At 44.3% G+C, this 19,434-nt stretch overlaps 1 protein-coding gene across 17 annotated transcripts in view; it reads left to right on the forward strand.

Moving 5' to 3' along the window:
* ANKRD7 (ankyrin repeat domain 7) overlaps window positions 1-19,434 on the forward strand; it is a 181,142-nt gene that overhangs the window by 55,877 nt on the left and 105,831 nt on the right. For all 17 annotated transcript variants that reach the window (XR_012903776.2, XR_012903781.2, XR_012903777.2 and 14 more), the window contains one exon: window positions 17,877-17,917. Coding sequence is in view for 13 of the 17 variants with exons in the window: in XM_089779172.1 (XP_089635298.1) it covers window positions 17,877-17,917 (41 nt within the window). In the remaining 4 variants the exon portion in view is untranslated. The remainder of the gene's footprint in view (window positions 1-17,876; window positions 17,918-19,434) is intronic.

The following is a 19,434-nucleotide window of genomic DNA, read 5'->3' on the forward strand; positions in this document are numbered from 1 at the left end:
CACCTAACCTCCCTCCAAAACCCCACATCTCCTCCATTAATGTCATGGAAGAGTACAGCCATTGACCACTTAACAAATTCTTGTAGTGGCCCTCCCCATCAAAAATTATCGCCTGCCACTGTGTTTAGGGCTTATCTGCATGGGAGTTTAGGGAACAGCATGGTAGACTATGGATTTACAACATGCTAGCTGCTCTGTACTAAAACTCTGAAAATACCTTTGTACTAAATCACTGAAAATACCTTTGTGCACTTAAGCTTAGTTCATTTTAAAGTGTTCTAAGCTAAATTGCCTGAGAGCACTCTTAGGTCTCATCTGCATTATGAGTCAGGGCTGTGATACATGCACACATATTTGCACTAGCACTTTGAGCTAGCACAAGTATAAATAGTAGTGTAGCTGCAGTAGCATGGGCAGTGGCTGCACAGCTTAGCCAAGCCAACCATATATCAACTGATTTCAGGTGAAAGACTGCTTGTACCTGTGTTCCCTGAACTAATGTTTTATCCTCAATACTTGCGTATTTAGTCCTGATTATTGTAATCTGCAGCATCCCTGCTATGGATCACAGCTGGCCTCTTGATAGGCTCAGATAGTCGACCAGAGACCCTCAGGTGTTTTTATTTACAAGTTTGTGCTCCCACCAGAAACAGGTCTGGGTTCCTTGTGTATGAACCCAGGATAGAAGTGCTGTCTCCTTGCCTGTGCTCTCTCATTCTCTTCTGTCCCACCACATTAGCTTTCTTCTTTCCAACTTCTTACATAACCATAAGCTAATTGGGCTGGCAACTAGATCTTCTTCCCCAATTAAGCCAGGTTCTTTCCAGCCAGCTCAATTTTATTCATGTAAATTAGGCTAGTGTGGCAAGGGGCTGACTCTGCAGTCTTCTGCTCAACAATCACACACTGGCATCAAGGAGTACAACTCTCTCAGCATTTGATAGAGTGGAATTTCGTCTTTAATGTAATGGGCGTTTACATTAATCGCTATGAGGGTTAGAAATAAAGCTAAAAACTGGCTGATTGTAGGCCAATGAGAGGATTTGAATATGGGCCTGATATATCTACAGCAACCTAATGGAGAAGGTGCAACTTTATTTCCTGGTGGGGAATAAATGGGGTTATTCTTTGAGGCACTTGAGAGAATCCTGTAGTTGATAACATACCCGCCTAGAATACTTCTAAAGAATTTCTCCTGCTAGCAGTGACATTAGTAGTATCTTTCAAGTGGATGCTGAGATTTAGTATTCGTTCAGTCCTAGCAGTGCTTCAGGCTCAACAAAATGTGCTTCCTCAGTAACCTTACAAAGATTTATACCAATCAAAAAAAAAAAAAAAAGGCTTCATCCTGTGGTTGCATCAGTTGCTTAGAACCATAGAACCGGAAGAGACCTCAGAAGGTCATCAAGTCCAGCCCCCTGCTCTAAGCAGGACCAATCCCAACTAAATCATGGCACATGGTGTGCAGGTAACAACAGCAGACCCATCACCATCCATCGATGCTGTCCTATTTGCAAGCTCCTTGGTCACTTGGTCGCTTAGGGAGAGGGAAGGAAGTCTAGGAGTGAACCTGGAGAGTATGGGTGGAGGGCGGTTTTTTTTTTGGTTGGGGCGAAGAGAGGGAATTCTTAGGAAGTCTCCCCCAGGCAGAACCTGGCTGACCCCAAGCCTCTCACATTGTCAGGCATATCTGCCCCTTCCCCCCCCCCACTAGCCATTCTGAACTTCTGTCAGTGACACCTCCCCAGAAGCCCTGTGTGCCTGCACTCTATCGTAACCTGGCTCTAAATTTCTACTCATGAGAGAATTCTGCTGCTCTGGGCATAGAATGTATTTTTCTGCATAAAGAAACATTTGACCTATGAAATGCTGCAGCCCACTAGAGGCCGCTATGGTGTCAGAACACCCGGCTGCTTCTTAGGCAAAATGTTTTTCATATAGGAAAGTATAAAATTATACAAGGAGAAGTCCTGTGGCATCATGAGCTTTCATGGGTAAAACCCACTTTATCAGATGAGTTATAGTGGAAATAACAGAATCATATAAAAGCATTTACCTGTCAATTGTCAGACTGGTATTAATGAATCTAAGTCAGGGGAGTCTGCCCTAGAGTAGCCTCTGTTCGCAGCTAGTCCAGGCTCTCTCTGGACAGAGACTGCTCCATGGGATGCCAGAGCAGCACTGAGAGTTCCCCTTGCAAACTGGCTCCCTCCTGCCCTACCACACTGCTGTCTCTGATACAGAGACAGTGCTGGGTAGCAGGGGGCACCCAAGGAGTGGGGCCGAGAGTGTTGGGTGCCAGCCCCACCCTCCAGAGACTATTGAATAATCGTGTAATCGCTAACATTTGATGTGGTTACACTATTATTCAGTTAATCAATATCTAACATCCAGAGCTTGTATAGATATGTGGACAGAGTTGGCAACTGGGTTTGTTGCAGTGATAGGTTCCTCAGTGAGTGTATCTGAGATGTGGTGTGTGGCAGCTGGTAAGTATTTGTTTCAGACTAGGGGATTGTCTGTAGGTGAGGATTGGCCTGTCTCCCAAAGTCTGAGAGTGTGAGATCATTTTCCATGATAGGTTATAGATTGTCAATGATGCCCTGGAGAGGTTTAAGCTGCGGCTGCAGGTGATGACCTGTGGTGTTCTGATATTTTCCTTGTTAGGCCTGCCTTCAAGTGAGTGACTTCTGGGTACTTGTCTAGCTCTGTCAATCTGTTTCCTTGCCTCCCCAGGTGGGTATTTAAGTTTTAAGAATGGCTGATAAAGATCTTGGAGGTGTTTGTCTCTGTCTTTGGGATTGGAGCAAATCCAGTTGTATCTTAGGGCTGGGCTGTAGACAATGGATTGTGTGATGTGTCCTGAAAGGAAGCTAGAGGCATGCAGATAATAATAGTGGCCCTATAGGGTGGTCTTTATGTGACCATCATTTATTTGTACTAGTGTCAAGGAAATGCATCTCTTGTGAGGACTGGTCCAGGCTGAGGTTGATAGTGGGGTGGAAATTGTTAAAATCTTTGTGGAGACCCTTGAAGAATTCATTCCTGTGGGTACATGTTAGGGATGTTAAATATCAGTTAATTTAATAGTTGCGTAACCTCACAAATTCTTATCCGTTAGTCGACTATTCTATAGTCCCTGGGGGCAGGGCCAGCAGCCAGTGTTCTCTGGCCCCACTCCGGAGGAGCCCCCTGCCTTTCTGTACTGCTGCCTCTGTATCAGAGGCAGCAGCACGGGGTGGCGGGAGCTGGTCTGCAAGGGAAGCCACTTTAAAAAAAGCACCCCTTACAGGACCTGGCGTGAGCTGGAGCTGAGCTGGGCTCCTAATACACTTTAAATGCAGAGCTGCAGTGAGGATAGGTTCTGGACCTGGCATGAGCCAGGATTGAGCTGGGCTGCTGGCCAGCCTGCTAAAAAATATACTGGCAAAGGGGGAAAGGGAAATGAGTGTAGTCTGTAGCATTAACTTATAAGCTTTTGCTTATCAGTTAATTGACTACACTGTTGCATCCCTAGAACATATGATGAAGATGTCAGCAATGTAGCATATGTAGAGGAAAAGGACAAGGGGACAGGAGCTGAGGAAATGTTCTAGGTCAGCCATAAAAATGTTGGCATATTGTGTGGCCATTCGGGTACCCATAGCTGTGCTACTTACTTGAAAGTATAAATTGTCAACAAATTGAAAATAGTGATGGCATATGTCACATTGGAGGATGTGCAGATGCATGAATTGCTGCATGTCCACAGACACTTAGAATTCCCTAAGGAGTAATTGGTGGTTCACCTCCTCAAATGAGGTATAGCACCACCAAAGCACTAATGGCACAGAGTGAATATAAGAAGGGCTCTGGAATTGCCTTACTTTACCCCTGCTCAACTATTCAAATAGAGACAACTTTGGATTCAAGTTTCTAGTTGTAACTGCTTTAATTGGTCAGGTACAAGATTTGATGAGAAACTGCAAATGAATTTATCTTTTCAGGCTCAGTGATCAATTCTTCTTATATCAGGTTTTCAGCAAGAATAGCAAGATGATTTCTCTTTAAAGGGGAACTCAATCACTATCTATGGTATGAGTAGATCCAGTCAAGATTGTTTCCATAAGGGATGAGATACTATTTTAATGAGAATTTATCCTGGCAATATTGTTTTTCCATTCCTTCATCTCTATCCCAAGGTGAGTCATTCACCATAATTTATTTGACACAAGGCATTTTTTTTCTTTTAATCAGGAGCAAAAAGCATTTAAACCAACCTAGCTTTTTCACACCATTTCTGTGAGCACTGCCATTACTAAAACAACCAAATATAAATATTTGTCTAATATTGTATTGTATTATTACTGTGACTGGGCAGGCCTGCAGTCAGTTTGTGAACATGGTTCTCATTGATCCAGAGTAGCTTTGATTGCCAACCTTAATACTGTAATAGAAGATACTTTCAAAGAAGTCATGTGGTTGTTTCTGAACACTTTTGCTAAGTACTGTTGCTTAGATCAGTGGTTCTCAACCATTTGTATATGTTCCCCTGGGGGTATTTAGTGGTTTTCCATGGGCTACATCAACTCATCTAGTTATCTGCCTAGTTTTACAATAGGCTACATAAAAACATGAAAGAAGACAGTACAAATTAAAATGTCTTACAGTTACTTTATGTTGCTCTATATACTAAATACTGAAAAGTAATTACTGTACAATAGTTATATTCCAGTTGATTTTTAATACTAGAACTGGAAGAGATCATCAAGTCCAGGCCCCTGCCCTCATGGCAGGATCAAGCACTGTCTAGATCATCCGTGATAGTGGTCTATCCAGCCTGCTCTTAAACATCTCCAGAAATGGAGATTCCACAATTTATTTCAGTCTTTAACTACCCTGACAGTTAGGAAGTTTTTCTTAATGTCTAACCTAAACCTACCTTGCTGCAATTTTAGCCCATTGCTGCTTGTCCTATCATCAGAGGCCAAGGAGAACAATTTTTCTCCCTCCTCCTTGTGATACCCTTTTAGATATTTGAACACTGCTATCATGTCCCTCTCAGTCTTCTCTTTTCTAAACTAAACAAGCCCAGTTCTTTCAGTCTTCCCTCATAGGTCATGTTTTCTAAACCTTTTACCATTTTTGTTGCTTTTCTCTGGATCTTCTCCAATTTCTCCACATCTTTCTTGAAATGTGTTGCCCAGAACTGGACACAATACTCCAACCAAAGCCTAATCAGTACAGAGTAGAGTGGAAGAATGACTTCTTGTGTTTTGCTCACAATGCTCCCGTTAATGCATCGTAGAATCATGTTGTTGTTTTTGTTTTTGTTTGTTTGTTTGTTTTTTCCAACAGTGTGGTCCATTATGACCCCTAGTTCCCTTTCTGCAGTACTCCTTCCCTAGATAGTCACTTCCCATTCTGTGTGTGTGAAACTGATTGTTCCTTCCTAAGTGGCGTACTTTCCATTTGTCCTTATTAAACTTCATCCTATTACCTCAGACCAGTCCTCTAGTTTATCCAGATCATTTTGAATTATGACCCTAAAGCACTTGCAACCCTTCCCAGCATGGTATCATCTGCAAACTTAATAAACGTACTCTCTATGCTATCATCTAAATTGTTGATGAAGTTATTGAACAGAATTTGTCCCAAACAGACTCCTTCCAGCATGGTTGTGAACTATTAATAACTACTCTCTATGAACGGCTATCCAACCATTTATGCACCCATCTTACAGTAGCTCCATCTCAGTTGTATTTCTGTAATTTATTGATAAGTTTTTTTTCCACCGAATGGAATGGAATCAAGAGTACTGTAATGTATATACACACGCAAGGGGCTGATTTGTGGTTCCCAGTTTAATTTTCATATGTCGTGAGTTTTAAATACAGGCAGTCCCCGAGTTACGTGGATCTGACTTATGTCGGATCCCTACTTACAAACGGGGCTTTTCTCTCTGCAGAGGACGCAGGCGGCGGGACCGCAGCGCGTCTGGGCAGTCTTGCCGCCTGCGTCCTCCGCGGCGAGAAAAGCTGCTGCGCGTCTCCCTGGTCTGCTGGGGAAGGGAGGGGGGGCCAGCAGACCAGGGAGACGCGGAGCAAAGCCATGGAGAATGCGGGCGGAACGCGGCGCATCTCGGCGGTCCTGCCGCCTGCGTCTCCCTGGTCTGCTGGGGGGGGGGGGGCGCAGCTAGTGCGCCCCCCCCCCCCCCCCAGCAGACCAGGCTTTTCTCGCCGCGGAGTACGCGGGCGGCAGGACCGCCGAGACGCGCCGCGGTCCTGCCACCCGCATCCTCCGCGTCGAGAAAAGCCACTCCACGTCTCCCTGGTCTGCTGGGGGAGCCCCTCCCCAGCAGACCAGGGAGACGCGGAGCAAAGCCGCGGAGGACGCGGGCGGCAGGACCGCGGCGCGTTTCGGCGGTCCCGCCACCCGCGTCTCCCTGGTCTGCTGCGGGGGACGCCGCTAGGCTTTTCTTGCCGCTGGTCAGTTTCAGCAGTGGCTGAATCAGGACGCCTGGGGTAGAGCAGCTGGGGGGCTGCCGGGTTGGTCCCATGGCGCCAAGGTGCGGCGCTACTGGACCAACCCAGCAGCACCCCAGCTGCTCTGCCCCGGCGTCCCTAAGTCAGCCGCTGCTGAAACTGACCAGCGGCTGACTACAGGAAGCCCGGGGAAAAGCAGCTCTGCCTCGGGCTTCCTGTAGTCAGCTGCTGGTCAGTTTCAGCAGCGGCTGAATCGGGGACACCTGGGGTACAATATGTACCAGTTCCGACTTACATACAAATTCAACTTAAGAACAAACCTACAGTCCCTATCTTGTACATAACCCGGGGACTGCCTGTACCTAACTGTACTGTGTTAATATTTGTCATATTATTTCCTTGGAATGTAGGCATTGCAAATCTGCTGATGGGACCCTCTAGTCTAGTCCAGCATTCTGGCTACAAAAGTGGCAAATACAAGATGTGTCATAGGATGGGGTGTGAGTGTGCTCGCACATGTCCACAAGAAATTACAGTGGACAGTTATCTCCAGACAGGGAATGTTTCTTCTTCACTCCTATCAGTTTGTAGCTGGCTTATGACCTGAAACATGAGTGGGTTTTAATCTGTTTTTTTATCCTACCTATGGTATTTTAGATGTTTTTATTATCAATAAGCCTTCATCCTTTTAAAAATCTTACAAACTTTTGACCTCACTGATATTTAATGGCAATGAGTTCCACAGATGAATTGGGTAAAAAAAGTTTCCTTTTATCAATTTTTTGGTCATGTTTTGTCTATTTGCTCATCAATTCCCGCTTTGTACACCTGATATCTAGCTTACATTTTACCTATCCTTATTTCATTTTCTGCTCTATTAACTTGGGATGAGTTTCCAATTTCTGAAGGAAGCCCATTTGGCTTAAGTAACATCTGCTTTAAAGATAAAAAAGGGAAAGGAAATTACCCAGTTTTATATCGAAGAAGTACCAGTCAGTCAAGGGTAACCGGGGCATACCAATATTTCTAATAAATATGCACTTGTACATCAGTCAGCCAAAGGGCAATTAATTTGTTAGTCTTGCATGGATTATCTTGTGTAAGAATATTACATGTATCTTTGAAAGTGCAAAGTTTAAGAAATCCTAAGGATAGCATAAAGGCCAGCTTTGCAAGCCACTTGATTCTTTTTGGTAACTCTTCTGGGGACAAATAGACACTTTGAGCAGGTGGGGGAGGAGGGTATGGATGCAGAATAAGGCAGCCAAAATAGATGTCATATTTAAATTCCAGGGGGGAAAAAAAGAATTAGCATGTACTTGCTTTACACTGTATTTCTTTAAAGAAAATTCAAAGGCTATTGTTTGCCAGGCTGAAACAATTATTCTGAAATATGAGTCACTCCCTTATTGTTTTGGTCTATACTTGATTTTATTTCAACAAAACAAGTTATGTATCATAAAAATAATTAAACAGTACCTTAAATGTATATTTAAAATTATTATATAAGAGGAAATTACAACAATTTTACACATCAAATTATTGTATTATATTCAAACAAGACCTGAAAAAATATTATACAAAATATCTAAAATATAATCAATAATAAATAAATATGACTTTCCGATAGAAGTACATTGGTAGCCCTGAAAGCTATCAGTTTCTGTTAGTGTGGCCCTCAATAGACTTCGAGTTTGACATGCCTGCTTTAAAGATCTTTTCTTTTTGGGTTGTCTCTTAGGGTACGTCTAGACTACATGCGTCTGTCGCCAGAGGCATGTAGATTAGGCTACCAGACATAGTAAAATGAAGCGGCGATTTAAATAATTGCCGCTTCATTTAAATTTACATGGCTGCCGTGCTGAGCCGACAAACAGCTGATCAGGAGGCTTACCTGGGTGGTCGACAAATACCTTTGATGTCAACACCCGCGCGTCCAGACTATCGCGCTGAGCCGACAAACAGCTGATCAGCTGTTTGTCGGCTCAGCGCGGCAGCCATGTCAATTTAAATGAAGCGGCGATTATTTAAATCGCTGCTTCATTTTACTGTGTCTGGTAGCCTAATCTACATGCCTCTGGCGACAGAGGCATGTAGTCTAGACGTACCCTTACTTGAATTGGCCAATTTTGTGAAGTTCTTAGGAACACTGGAATTGCTATTTGTACTTCTTCTTCGAGTGGTCCCCGTGGGTGCTCCACTCCAGGTGTCGGGTCCCGTCCCGGCGCCGCTGGTCGGAAGTTTTCCATAGCCGTAGTTGGGCCGGACCGCGCATGCGCGAGCGGAGCGCGCGGCGTTCGCGCCTTTGCAACGGTCCGGCCCCCCCCCTTGTCAGTTCCTCTCAGCCGCCCGTGGTCGCTGGCGGAACGCCGTTTCTCTCCTCACAGGACCGTCTAAAAAAAAAAAAAAAAAAAAGAAGAAAAGAAAGACAAGAAAAAGAAAACAGACGAAGATAAAGAATAGTAGTTAATTAAAAAAAAAAAAAAAAAAACAAAACAAAACAAAACAAGAAGAGGACGAGAGAGGGAGATTATGCCTGGCTCACCAGGTTTTAAGCGGTGCATACACTGCAAGGAGGCTATGCCTGCCTCTGACGGGCATGAAGCCTGTGTTAGATGCCTGGGAGAGTCGCATGTCCCGCAAAAATGCGCTCATTGCGCAAAGCTGACTCCCAGAGCGCGGAGAGAAAGAGATATGCGCTTAAAGCTCCTCCTCTGTGATAAAGCGCTACAGCCTTCTGAGCAACATCTATCAGGAGCGCCCGGAGGGCACGGTAACAGAGCGAAGTCTCCACCGGCAACGGGAACGCAAAAGAAAAGGGCTTCCCCTGCCCGCTCCCTCCCGCCCCCCTCATTGTCCCGTGTGTCTCAGGGACATAAACAGGGAGCCTCCGGGGCCGCGAGACAGCCGGAGAGATCAAAAAAGCCGCAGGCGGCAACATCAAGCCGCACGTCATCGGCACCGGCTATACGTCCCGCTGAGAGCGCAACTGACACGCAGCGCTCGGCACCGCTCCAAGGGCTGGAGCCGCGGCAGTCTGCCCAGCCGCGAGTCAGAACGGCACCGCAAATGCCTGCACTGAGTCAGGGTAAGCCGGCACCGGGTCCGGCACCGGATGCAACCCTGCCACACGGCACCGCGGAGCTCAGTGAGCATAATAAACAGAGCGCCCCCCTCCGTGCCGACTCGGCACCGGCCGATCAGCTTGCAGCTGCAACGGCACCGCAAGAACAGCTGCCTGGGGTGCCGGCTAGGGCAGTAACACAGCAGGACGAAGCAGTCCTGCTTAGTCCTCCCCCTGCCCATTCTTCTTTATCAGTGCAAAGGGGAGAGACTCCTTCTGTCTCTGCAGTCCCCACTAAGGCTGCTAAGAAATCTGTCACGAGGCATTCAATTTCACCCTCACTCGAGCCTTCAATCTCTCCCTCTCATTCACCAAGCATTACTCATCGCACATCTTCTCATCACCAAACAAGGTCCCCGCGATGCAGATCAAGGTCTCGTTATTCTGATCGTCACGGGCGATGTCATCGTTACTATAGGGAATCATCATATAGATCTCGTTCACCAAGTTATTCCCCCCCAAGATCCTATCATAGGAGGTATGCCAGTAGATACTCCTCCCGAAGGTCTTCGCCTGATCATCCTGATCATAGGGGCCATCAAGCATCCGAATATGAAAGGCATCACTATCGTCCTGACCATTGTTGTTGTCATACCCCTCATGAATCGCGACAATTATCACCAATTAAGGACTGGAAGGGGGCGTCATCTCGACAGCACACCCACTCACCTTCAGTCCAGCTATCTGAGCCTGAGGAAGGGCAGATATCGGATGGGGACGATCAGCTGCACAATATGTCACAAAAAGATATGTCGTCATCCTACCCTGACGACGCACTGTTTGAGGGGGACCCATCTCCCCCAGACGACACAAAGGACTTTCAAGATCTGTTTAGGAGAGTGGCCCAATCTCAGGAGGTTCAGATATTGGACACTCCAACGAAACAATTCAAGCTCTGGAGGAACCTAAACCCTAAACAACAATCTAAGGTCGCCTTGCCTATGGACGAGGCTATCCTCCAATCAGCTGCGGAAATCTGGCGTACCCCGGCTTCGACTCTACCAACGTCAAAACCGACAGAAAAGCGATATTTTATAGCGTCTAAAGATTCAGAATTTCTTTTCACTCACCCGCAACCAAACTCGCTGGTGGTCGACGCAGCTCTCCAAAGGGCTAAGAACCCGCAGCTGAAAAATGCGGGCATTGATAAGGAGGCGAAGAAACTGGATGCCTTTGGCCGTAAGGTTTACACGTCAGCCACGTTGCTCCTTCGCATAGCGAATTACACAGCTCTCCTAGCCAATCATAGCTTTGATAGTATAACAAAGCTTACTGAGCTGTCTCAGAGATCATCAGAGACAGACAGGGAGCTACTACGGTCTATTCTGAAGGAGGGCTATGCGTGTTCAAAGGCCAATCTTCAGATAGCTATGGATATAGCTGATACAGCTGCTCGGGGAGTAGCAACAGCGGTATCAATGAGGCGATCTTCTTGGCTCGCCACGGCCGCGGTACCTAAGGAGCTGCACTCCAAGGTAGAAGACCTCCCGTTCGATAAGATAAAATTGTTTGCGGAGAAAACAGATGAGATCCTTCATACTGGGAAGGACTCAAGAACAACGCTTCGCACGCTCGGCATGTACGCACCACCATTCCGTCGCCGGCGTTATTTCCCATACCAGAGACGGTATGACTATCAGTCGAGGAGACAGCAGAATCGCCCCTTCGACCAAGCGCGATCGAGACAGCGCCCCCAGCGGAGGCGTCCACCACCACCTAGAGTGACAGGCACGGCTGCCTCAAAGCAGCAAGTTTGACTCCCTGGTCGAGGGCAAGCGCACACTACCAATCAACCTGGACAAACCCATGTTCCACCACCGCTTACGACCTTACTACCACCAATGGGTCGAGATAACAACGGACAAATGGGTGCTGGAAGTCATAAACAACGGCTTCACCATTCCTTTCACCTCCATCCCCCCCACCACCCCACCCTCCCCGTACCTGTTCAGGGATCCATCTCAAGAAAATCTCTTGCAACAGGAAGTTCATCGTCTCCTGGATATCGGAGCAATAGAGAGGGTCCCCGATCAGTTCAAGGGAAGAGGGTTTTATTCCAGATACTTTCTAACGGAAAAGAAAACGGGGGGTTGGAGGCCCATTCTCGATTTAAGAGGTTTGAATCGTTATCTTCGCAGACAGCGTTTCAAAATGGTGACCCTGAATTCCATAATACCGTCCCTCGATTTAAACGATTGGTTCGCTGCCCTCGATTTACAAGATGCGTATTTTCACATCACAATACATCCTGCGCACAGACGTTTTCTACGATTCATGATAGGCCACGATCACTTTCAATATCGCGTTCTACCGTTCGGGCTGGCGTCAGCGCCCAGAGCGTTTTCAAAGACCCTGGCCGTCGTAGCAGCTTATCTGCGTCGGTTACAGGTGATAATATATCCGTACCTGGACGACTGTTTAATAAAAGGCGCCACGCAGCGAGAAGCGTCACAAATGGTGGCGATGGTCGAACAAACTTTCGAATCACTCGGCCTCCTTCTCAACAAGCAGAAATCGACACTTATTCCAATTCAGTTTATAAGGTTTATAGGGATAAACCTAGACTCACGCATGGCAAGAGCTTACTTACCGCAAGAAAGATTTCAGGCAATCAAGGATCTTGTCACTATACTCACTGGCAACATGACCATATCGGTACACAATTGCCTTCGTCTCCTCGGGCACATGGCAGCGGCCACAGCAGTAGTTCCTCATGCACGCCTCCACTTGAGGAGCCTTCAGCATTGGCTATCCACGGTTTACGTCCCCGTGAGGCACGACATTCAGAAGCTAGTGTGGTTACCTCCACATGTTCAGAGATCGCTGCAGTGGTGGACAGAAGCGAGAAACCTTCTCACGGGAGTTCCATTCCATCGACAGCAACCAACAGTGCAGATAACATCGGATGCCTCGCTCATAGGCTGGGGAGCCCATATGGACAACGAGCGAATACAGGGCAAATGGTCGCTCAACGAGAGACGTCTGCATATAAATCTGTTGGAACTTCGAGCAATCTTCTACGCATGCAAACACTTTCTTCCCCAGATCAGAGGGCTTACAGTAAGGATACTGACAGACAACGTAGCGGCGATGTATTATGTCAACAGACAAGGGGGAGCACGATCACGTTCCCTATGCGCCGAAGCAGTGCGGTGCTGGAATTGGTGCATACAGAACAACGTAAGCATAACAGCATCGTACTTACCTGGCACCGCCAATGTGATTGCAGACTCCCTCAGCAGACAGTTTCCCACGGATCACGAGTGGGAAGTAAGGACAGACATTCTATCTGCCATATTCCAGAGATGGGGTACTCCACTGGTAGACCTATTTGCAACATACGACAACAAGAAATGTCACCTATATTGCTCGAGAGCGGGGCTCGGCAAGAGCTCTCTCGGCGATGCGTTTCTGATCAGGTGGAAGAAAGCACTTCTGTATGCGTTTCCTCCCACGCCGCTTATCGCCAGAACACTGGAGAAAATCAGGTTAGAGGCAGCAACGGTCATTTTCCTAGCTCCAGCATGGCCCAGACAAGCCTGGTTTCCATTCTTACACAGGATGTCAATTCAACCACCTTATCTTCTTCCTCTCCATCAGGATCTCCTCACTCAGGAAGGGGGGACACTGTTACACCCCAGGCTGCAGTCGCTGCATCTGACGGCGTGGCTTCTTACTGGTTGAAAGGAGATGAAAATCTATGCTCCGAAGAGGTCAAGACAGTACTTCTTCATAGTAGAAAACAGTCTACACGGAATACCTACCTGGCAAAGTGGCGGAGATTTTCTGACTGGTGCATTCAGAACGATATACACCCCCTATCATCTCCTCTACAGAACGTTTTGGACTACATCCTTGATTTACGAGAGTCAGGTCTTACGCTTTCGTCTTTAAGAGTGCACTTGGCAGCCATCAGTGCTTTTCATCAACCAGTAGGGGGTTCTGCGCTCTTCTCTCACGCAATTACAAAAAGGTTCTTGAAGGGACTTCAAAACTTATATCCGCCACGAAGCGCGCCCTCTCCTTCCTGGAATCTCGATTTAGTGCTGGATACCATTATGCACCCACCTTTCGAACCCTTGGCATCGGTTTCGCTACATATTTTAACGATGAAAACAATCTTCCTGCTTGCAATTACATCGGCGAGACGGGTAGGGGAATTGGGGGCGCTGATGGCAAGCCCCCCCTTCACTGTTTTTTCCAAGGACACAGTAACGCTCCGATTACATCCGGACTTTATCCCCAAAGTTTGTTCTTCTTTCCATATCAATGAACCTATCGTTCTTCCGACCTTTTATCCCAAACCTCATTCCTCCAGTAGAGACGCTCTGTTCCACACACTTGACGTCCGACGTGCACTGTCGTTCTACATAGACAGAACGCGCCAGTGGAGACGAACTGACAGGTTGTTGGTATCTTTGGCACCTAGATCGAAAGGCAAGGCACTTTCCACTCAACGCATTGCAAAATTAATCACACTCTGTATTATGGAATGTCATTCAATTAGAAACAAACCTCTTCCTTCATTACCTCGGGCTCACTCCACGAGAGCTGTAGCGACTTCCACTGCATTTGCAAGGGGAGTTCCCCTGGCGGATATTTGTCGTGCGGCTACTTGGGCTTCTAGTATAACTTTCGCACGGCATTATGCCATAACGAAGCGGTGGGCTCCAGACGCTGCAGTAGCCTCTGCGGTACTGTCCACGGTAGAAAATAATTGACCCGGAGCGCGTTCTGGGTTACTGCTTTGTACTCACCTGGAGTGGAGCACCCACGGGGACCACTCGAAGAAGAAGAAGAAGTTACTCACCCTGTGTAGTAACGATGGTTCTTCGAGATGTGTCCCCGTGGGTGCTCCACGCCCCACCCTCCTCCCCGCTCCGGGTCTCTCTGCTTTGTCTTTCAGGGACCGAGCGGTGAGAGGAACTGACAAGGGGGGGGGCCGGACCGTTGCAAAGGCGCGAACGCCGCGCGCTCCGCTCGCGCATGCGCGGTCCGGCCCAACTACGGCTATGGAAAACTTCCGACCAGCGGCGCCGGGACGGGACCCGACACCTGGAGTGGAGCACCCACGGGGACACATCTCGAAGAACCATCGTTACTACACAGGGTGAGTAACTTCTTCTTTTCCATTTGTACTTTTTAGTTCTTTTTCTAATGAAGGATTGGTAACCAATAAAACATGTTGATTTTTCAGCTAAATTAGTCTTTTAGGGCATGTCTACATAGCAGGGCTAAATTCGAAATAAACTACGCAACTTGAGCTATGCTAATTGCATAGCTTAAGTCGAAACAGTTTATTTTGACTTTTGACACTGTCTACACAGCAGTTATTTCTAAATAGAGCACTCTTCCCCTGACTTCCCTCACTCCTCATGAACTGACATTATTCCGAATTAACACTGCTGTGTAGATCCAGGCTATGTCTAGACTACATTCCTCTTCTGAAAGAGGAATGTAAATGAGCTCGATCAAAAGTGCAAATGAAGTGGAGATTAAAATATCCCGTGCTTCATTAGCATATTCGTGTCCAATCGGCGTTTCGGAAAAGGATTTTTTGAAAGTGAAACCACAGTCTAGACGGGGTTCTTTTTGGGGAAAAAAACCCTTTTTTGAAAGAACCCATAGTCCTTTATTTGAATGGGAATTAGAATTCAGTTAAAAATAATTATCTTCGGTGTGCTGGGTAGCTAAAGAAAAAAACCTGTGTCAAAACATTTTGCATTTAAAACATCATCGGACAAATAGCATTATCTTTACTTTGTTAATTTAACTGATTGTTCCTGGTCACCAGTATCCTTCAAGAGTTTAGTACTAATAAATCTTTTCCTTTCTTGCTTAATGTTTGTTCATACAATGGAAGAAACCAAACTTTCCTGTTTTTTTCCCACTCCCAGTGTCTACATAACATTAAAGGGGCTAATTGTCCAAATTAATTATTTGAATAGTCCAACATGAAGAAAATATTTGCTCTGCCCCATCTATCAGAAACTAGGTTGGCACTTCAGCAAACTCTTGTTCCATGTGCTCGGCCAGTTCCATAGTTTAGCTTTCTTTAAAAATCTTCAGAAAAGAACATACTGCTTAATATTTTTAATGTATATTATTTTAATAAATTAGTAAATTTAGGCCTTGTTATACATTGACAAAATACATAAATAGATGTATTTTAAAAATAAATATTTATTTAATTTAAACAATTTTATTTGAAAAAAAAAAACTATTTTTTTATTTTAATTTTTTTTTAAGTTTGCTTTGTCTATAACATGTCTGTAGGAATATTTTTTTATTTACTCCAGACATCCTAATTGTGGAATTCATATTTTTAATAATACATTTTTTTTAAATAGAATGGCAAATTCCTCTCCTCTGCCTTTCCTCTGCTCCCATATTTTCATATGAATTTTTACTTTAAATAACCTTCATTTTATTATTACAATTCTATGCAGGTATACATGACTGCACACATGCATTTGTATCATAAAAAGATCATAAAAATTGCTAAGTTAGATAACGCCAGAACTAAGGTTTCCCTGGTAACCCTAATTTGGATTCCTGTGCATATGCATTATAATACATTCTGGAATTATGTGATGATGTACTATTTTTTTCATACAATCTCAGCCTCATTTATGGCACACAGGGATTGGTGTTCCCTTAGTGAGCAGCTATTCAATATTTTGTTTTCTCACTATTGATTGTTTGGCCCTAGGTATTAATTATTGTGCACTATTCAAATTATGCTCTGAAGACAGAATTATTAATTGCCTCATAGGCTTTTCTATGGCTCTCATCATTATAATTGTTTGTGAAACACTCATTATTAATGGATCTTCATGACACTCCTGTGAGGTGAGAAGGTAGTAGTATCCCTATTTTACAGATCGGGAACTGAGATACAGAGAAATTAAGGTCAAAAGTATCCACTAACCTTTGGGTGCACAATTTGAAATACCTAGACCTGATTTTTCAGATTATTTCAGTTGCAGCTGTGAAGGCACATCACTCAACTATATTAGGCATGAGACTATTTTTCTCTTTCTGCAATCCCCTGCTTCATCATTTATTAGTTTTGAAGGATTAGATTTTTGTTGATTTAACTTCAGTTTCACCATGCACATGCAAACCAGTGAAAAAGTATTTCCAGCTATGAAAATCAAAATCTACGGCTAGGATAACTAAGTAAAATGCTGATTGAGAATGTATTAGAATTTGTTCTAAAGATATTTGCTTTATATATTTTGACATATGATGTTGGCAGCTTATTTTTTTAATTATTATAAAGCTTTAACTTTTTGAATCTCTATTGGTCATTTAATAATTATTGTTTGACTCCCTCCCTCCCCCCAATAATTTCTTCCAACCGTGGAAAATTTAAATCAATAAAATTGGAAGAGATATTTAAACCAGTATTCCCTGTAAGCTGAGTGCTTGGATGGCTTCCCAGGAGAGATTCAGGTGCTGTTCAGCTGATTAGAAGAGTGCCCAGCAACATATGTGTCTACTGGTGGTACACATCTGCACATGCCTCAGTGCATATAATAAAATTTATTCCACATATGAATGGGGAAAAATTGAAGGCAACATTATTTACAATCCAAAATTTTGTCGTTATAAAAATGTAAATAAATAATTAAAAATGTTTAAAGATCGATATTGATGTTATTTATTGAAAATATAAAAAATCAGTTCTTTGAGCCTATACCCAATTTCCACAACAAATGAGGTAGGGATCCTGCAAACATCTTCCATTATTATGCAGCCTTGATTGATTCTATTCTGTGCACTGAATGAGGCAGGCATCCTTTGGGAAAATGTGATTTTGTAATTAGATTGTGTCATAATGCATGTATGCAGTAGGGCAGAAGTAAAGTGGCATGAACACTATAACTGAGAAATGATACACATAATTATCTATTTCCAAGAGAGGTAGGAGTGGTATATCTCTTATTCTAATGATATATATATATATAAAATACACACAAAAAGGAAATTAATTAGAAGAGAAGATTCAAAACTAAACTATTTCTATCTTAAATCTGTGCTTTTGTGACCGTTTCTGCTTCAGAATTGCATAACTTTTTGAGAATCTTCAGTTTTCTACTGATGTTAAAACTTCATTGTGATTTAATGTGTCAATAGTAGCTGTAAGAATTGACCTTTTGCAAAGCAATATAGGCGGAAAGTAAATGTTATAGGCTAATGTCTTTAAGTTAAAATCACAAACTTTTAATTTAATTATAATATAGATTAATTACATGAACCACTTTTTAATATTTCATCACCAGGTGAAGAACAAGAAGATGCAAATGAAAAGTGCAAGAAGCAGGTGTGTAAAACAAAATTTATTTTAATTTAGGTAAGGCTGTCTTGAAAATTGTGTAATGTTAATGTTGTACCAAATAAAATTGACATTTCACGTGCTTAATGACAGGATAGTAAATGTCAACAAAACCCTTCCTAAGTACTTTTTAAAAACTATAAACGAACTTTAGAGCCCATGAATCAGTTCAGCCTTGTAGACTAAAATCATTTATTTGGTAAGGCTATTAGTGCCACTTTTTATGAAGGGTGCCCAGCATTTCCCAATGAAAGAACCTGTTCTCACATGCTCATAACTTTGCTATATTTTAACCATTGGGGATGAGATTGTCCTTGCTGGATGTGTGCCACAGACTGACTTTTTTTTTTAATTTTATTTTAGCTAGAATGGTTCTGATAGCAAGGCTAGGAAGAAAAACTTTGGCACGTGTTAAAAAATTTCTGACAACCCTTTCTTTAAAAAGTTCTGTGCTCTGAAAAAGGAACTTAAATTTGTGGGGAGGAAGGAGAAGTTCCTTTTGCTGTCCCTGTAAAAATCTGAGCAGGACTTACTTTACAAATCCAGTTCTGGTCTGCTGCAGTCTATTCTTGGTCTGGGTACCCAAACTGAGGGCTGAAAGACTGTGCTCTTAAGCCCATTCACCACTCATCCTGTTTCTTCCCTCTCCCTTCCCTTTGGGCCTGGGCATTGCGGAGGAGGAAACTGCCTGATCAGAATGCAGAGAATACAAGAACTGAACCTATGGGTGGTGGAGTAGTAGATTGGGACAAGAAGCCTGAACAGATGGGGGAGAGACTGCGATTTGTGGCTGAAGGGGTTGAAAACTGGAAATGGGAGAGAGGGACTTGTAGCTAATAGATGGCAGGAAAACTGAGATAAGATGAAGAGCCAAGGGGTCACTGGGACTGGTGAACCCACGGATTGAGAGAAATGGCATAATAGGGGAGAGGAGTCAGATTGTGTGAGAAGAACTGGGATTGGCTGGTCAAAGAGACTGATACAAGGAGCTGCTGTGTGTCTGTCAGATTGGACTAGGAGCCTTGGAAGGAAAATCGGGTCTAAGGGACAGGGGAGAGGAGAGGTAACTATAGGCAGATTTGCAGGAAATAGATTGGAAGAGGAGCCAAGAAAAGAATTGGGATCAGTAGACTGGGCTAAAGACTCTGGGGATTTGGGGAGTGAGACTAGAACTGGTTGAACAAGAACACTGGGACTGAGAAAAGATGCCTGAAGAATAGAGACTGGACCTGGAACAAGGAGCAAAGGGTAGGTAAAAGATGGTCTGGGGCATCCTGGAAAAGATGGTGCAGAAAAGTCTCACTTGGGGTAACTGTGTACATTTAGTAGCGCACACTGCCAGTGGAGGCTAGAATGGAACTCAAGATACTGAGTGGCACCATTCTTCAGCAAATATTTGTGAAACCCATTGGCCAAAACATATATGGTAAGAGAGAAAAAATTAAAAGAGATCATAGAAATTAGGGGCCAAGTTCTGCCTGCTTTACTATGTGTGTAATCCTGTT

This window comes from Pelodiscus sinensis, chromosome 1 (genome assembly GCF_052426305.1).
Source record: "Pelodiscus sinensis isolate ZL-2025 chromosome 1, ASM5242630v1, whole genome shotgun sequence".
Taxonomy (NCBI): Eukaryota; Metazoa; Chordata; order Testudines; family Trionychidae; genus Pelodiscus; species Pelodiscus sinensis.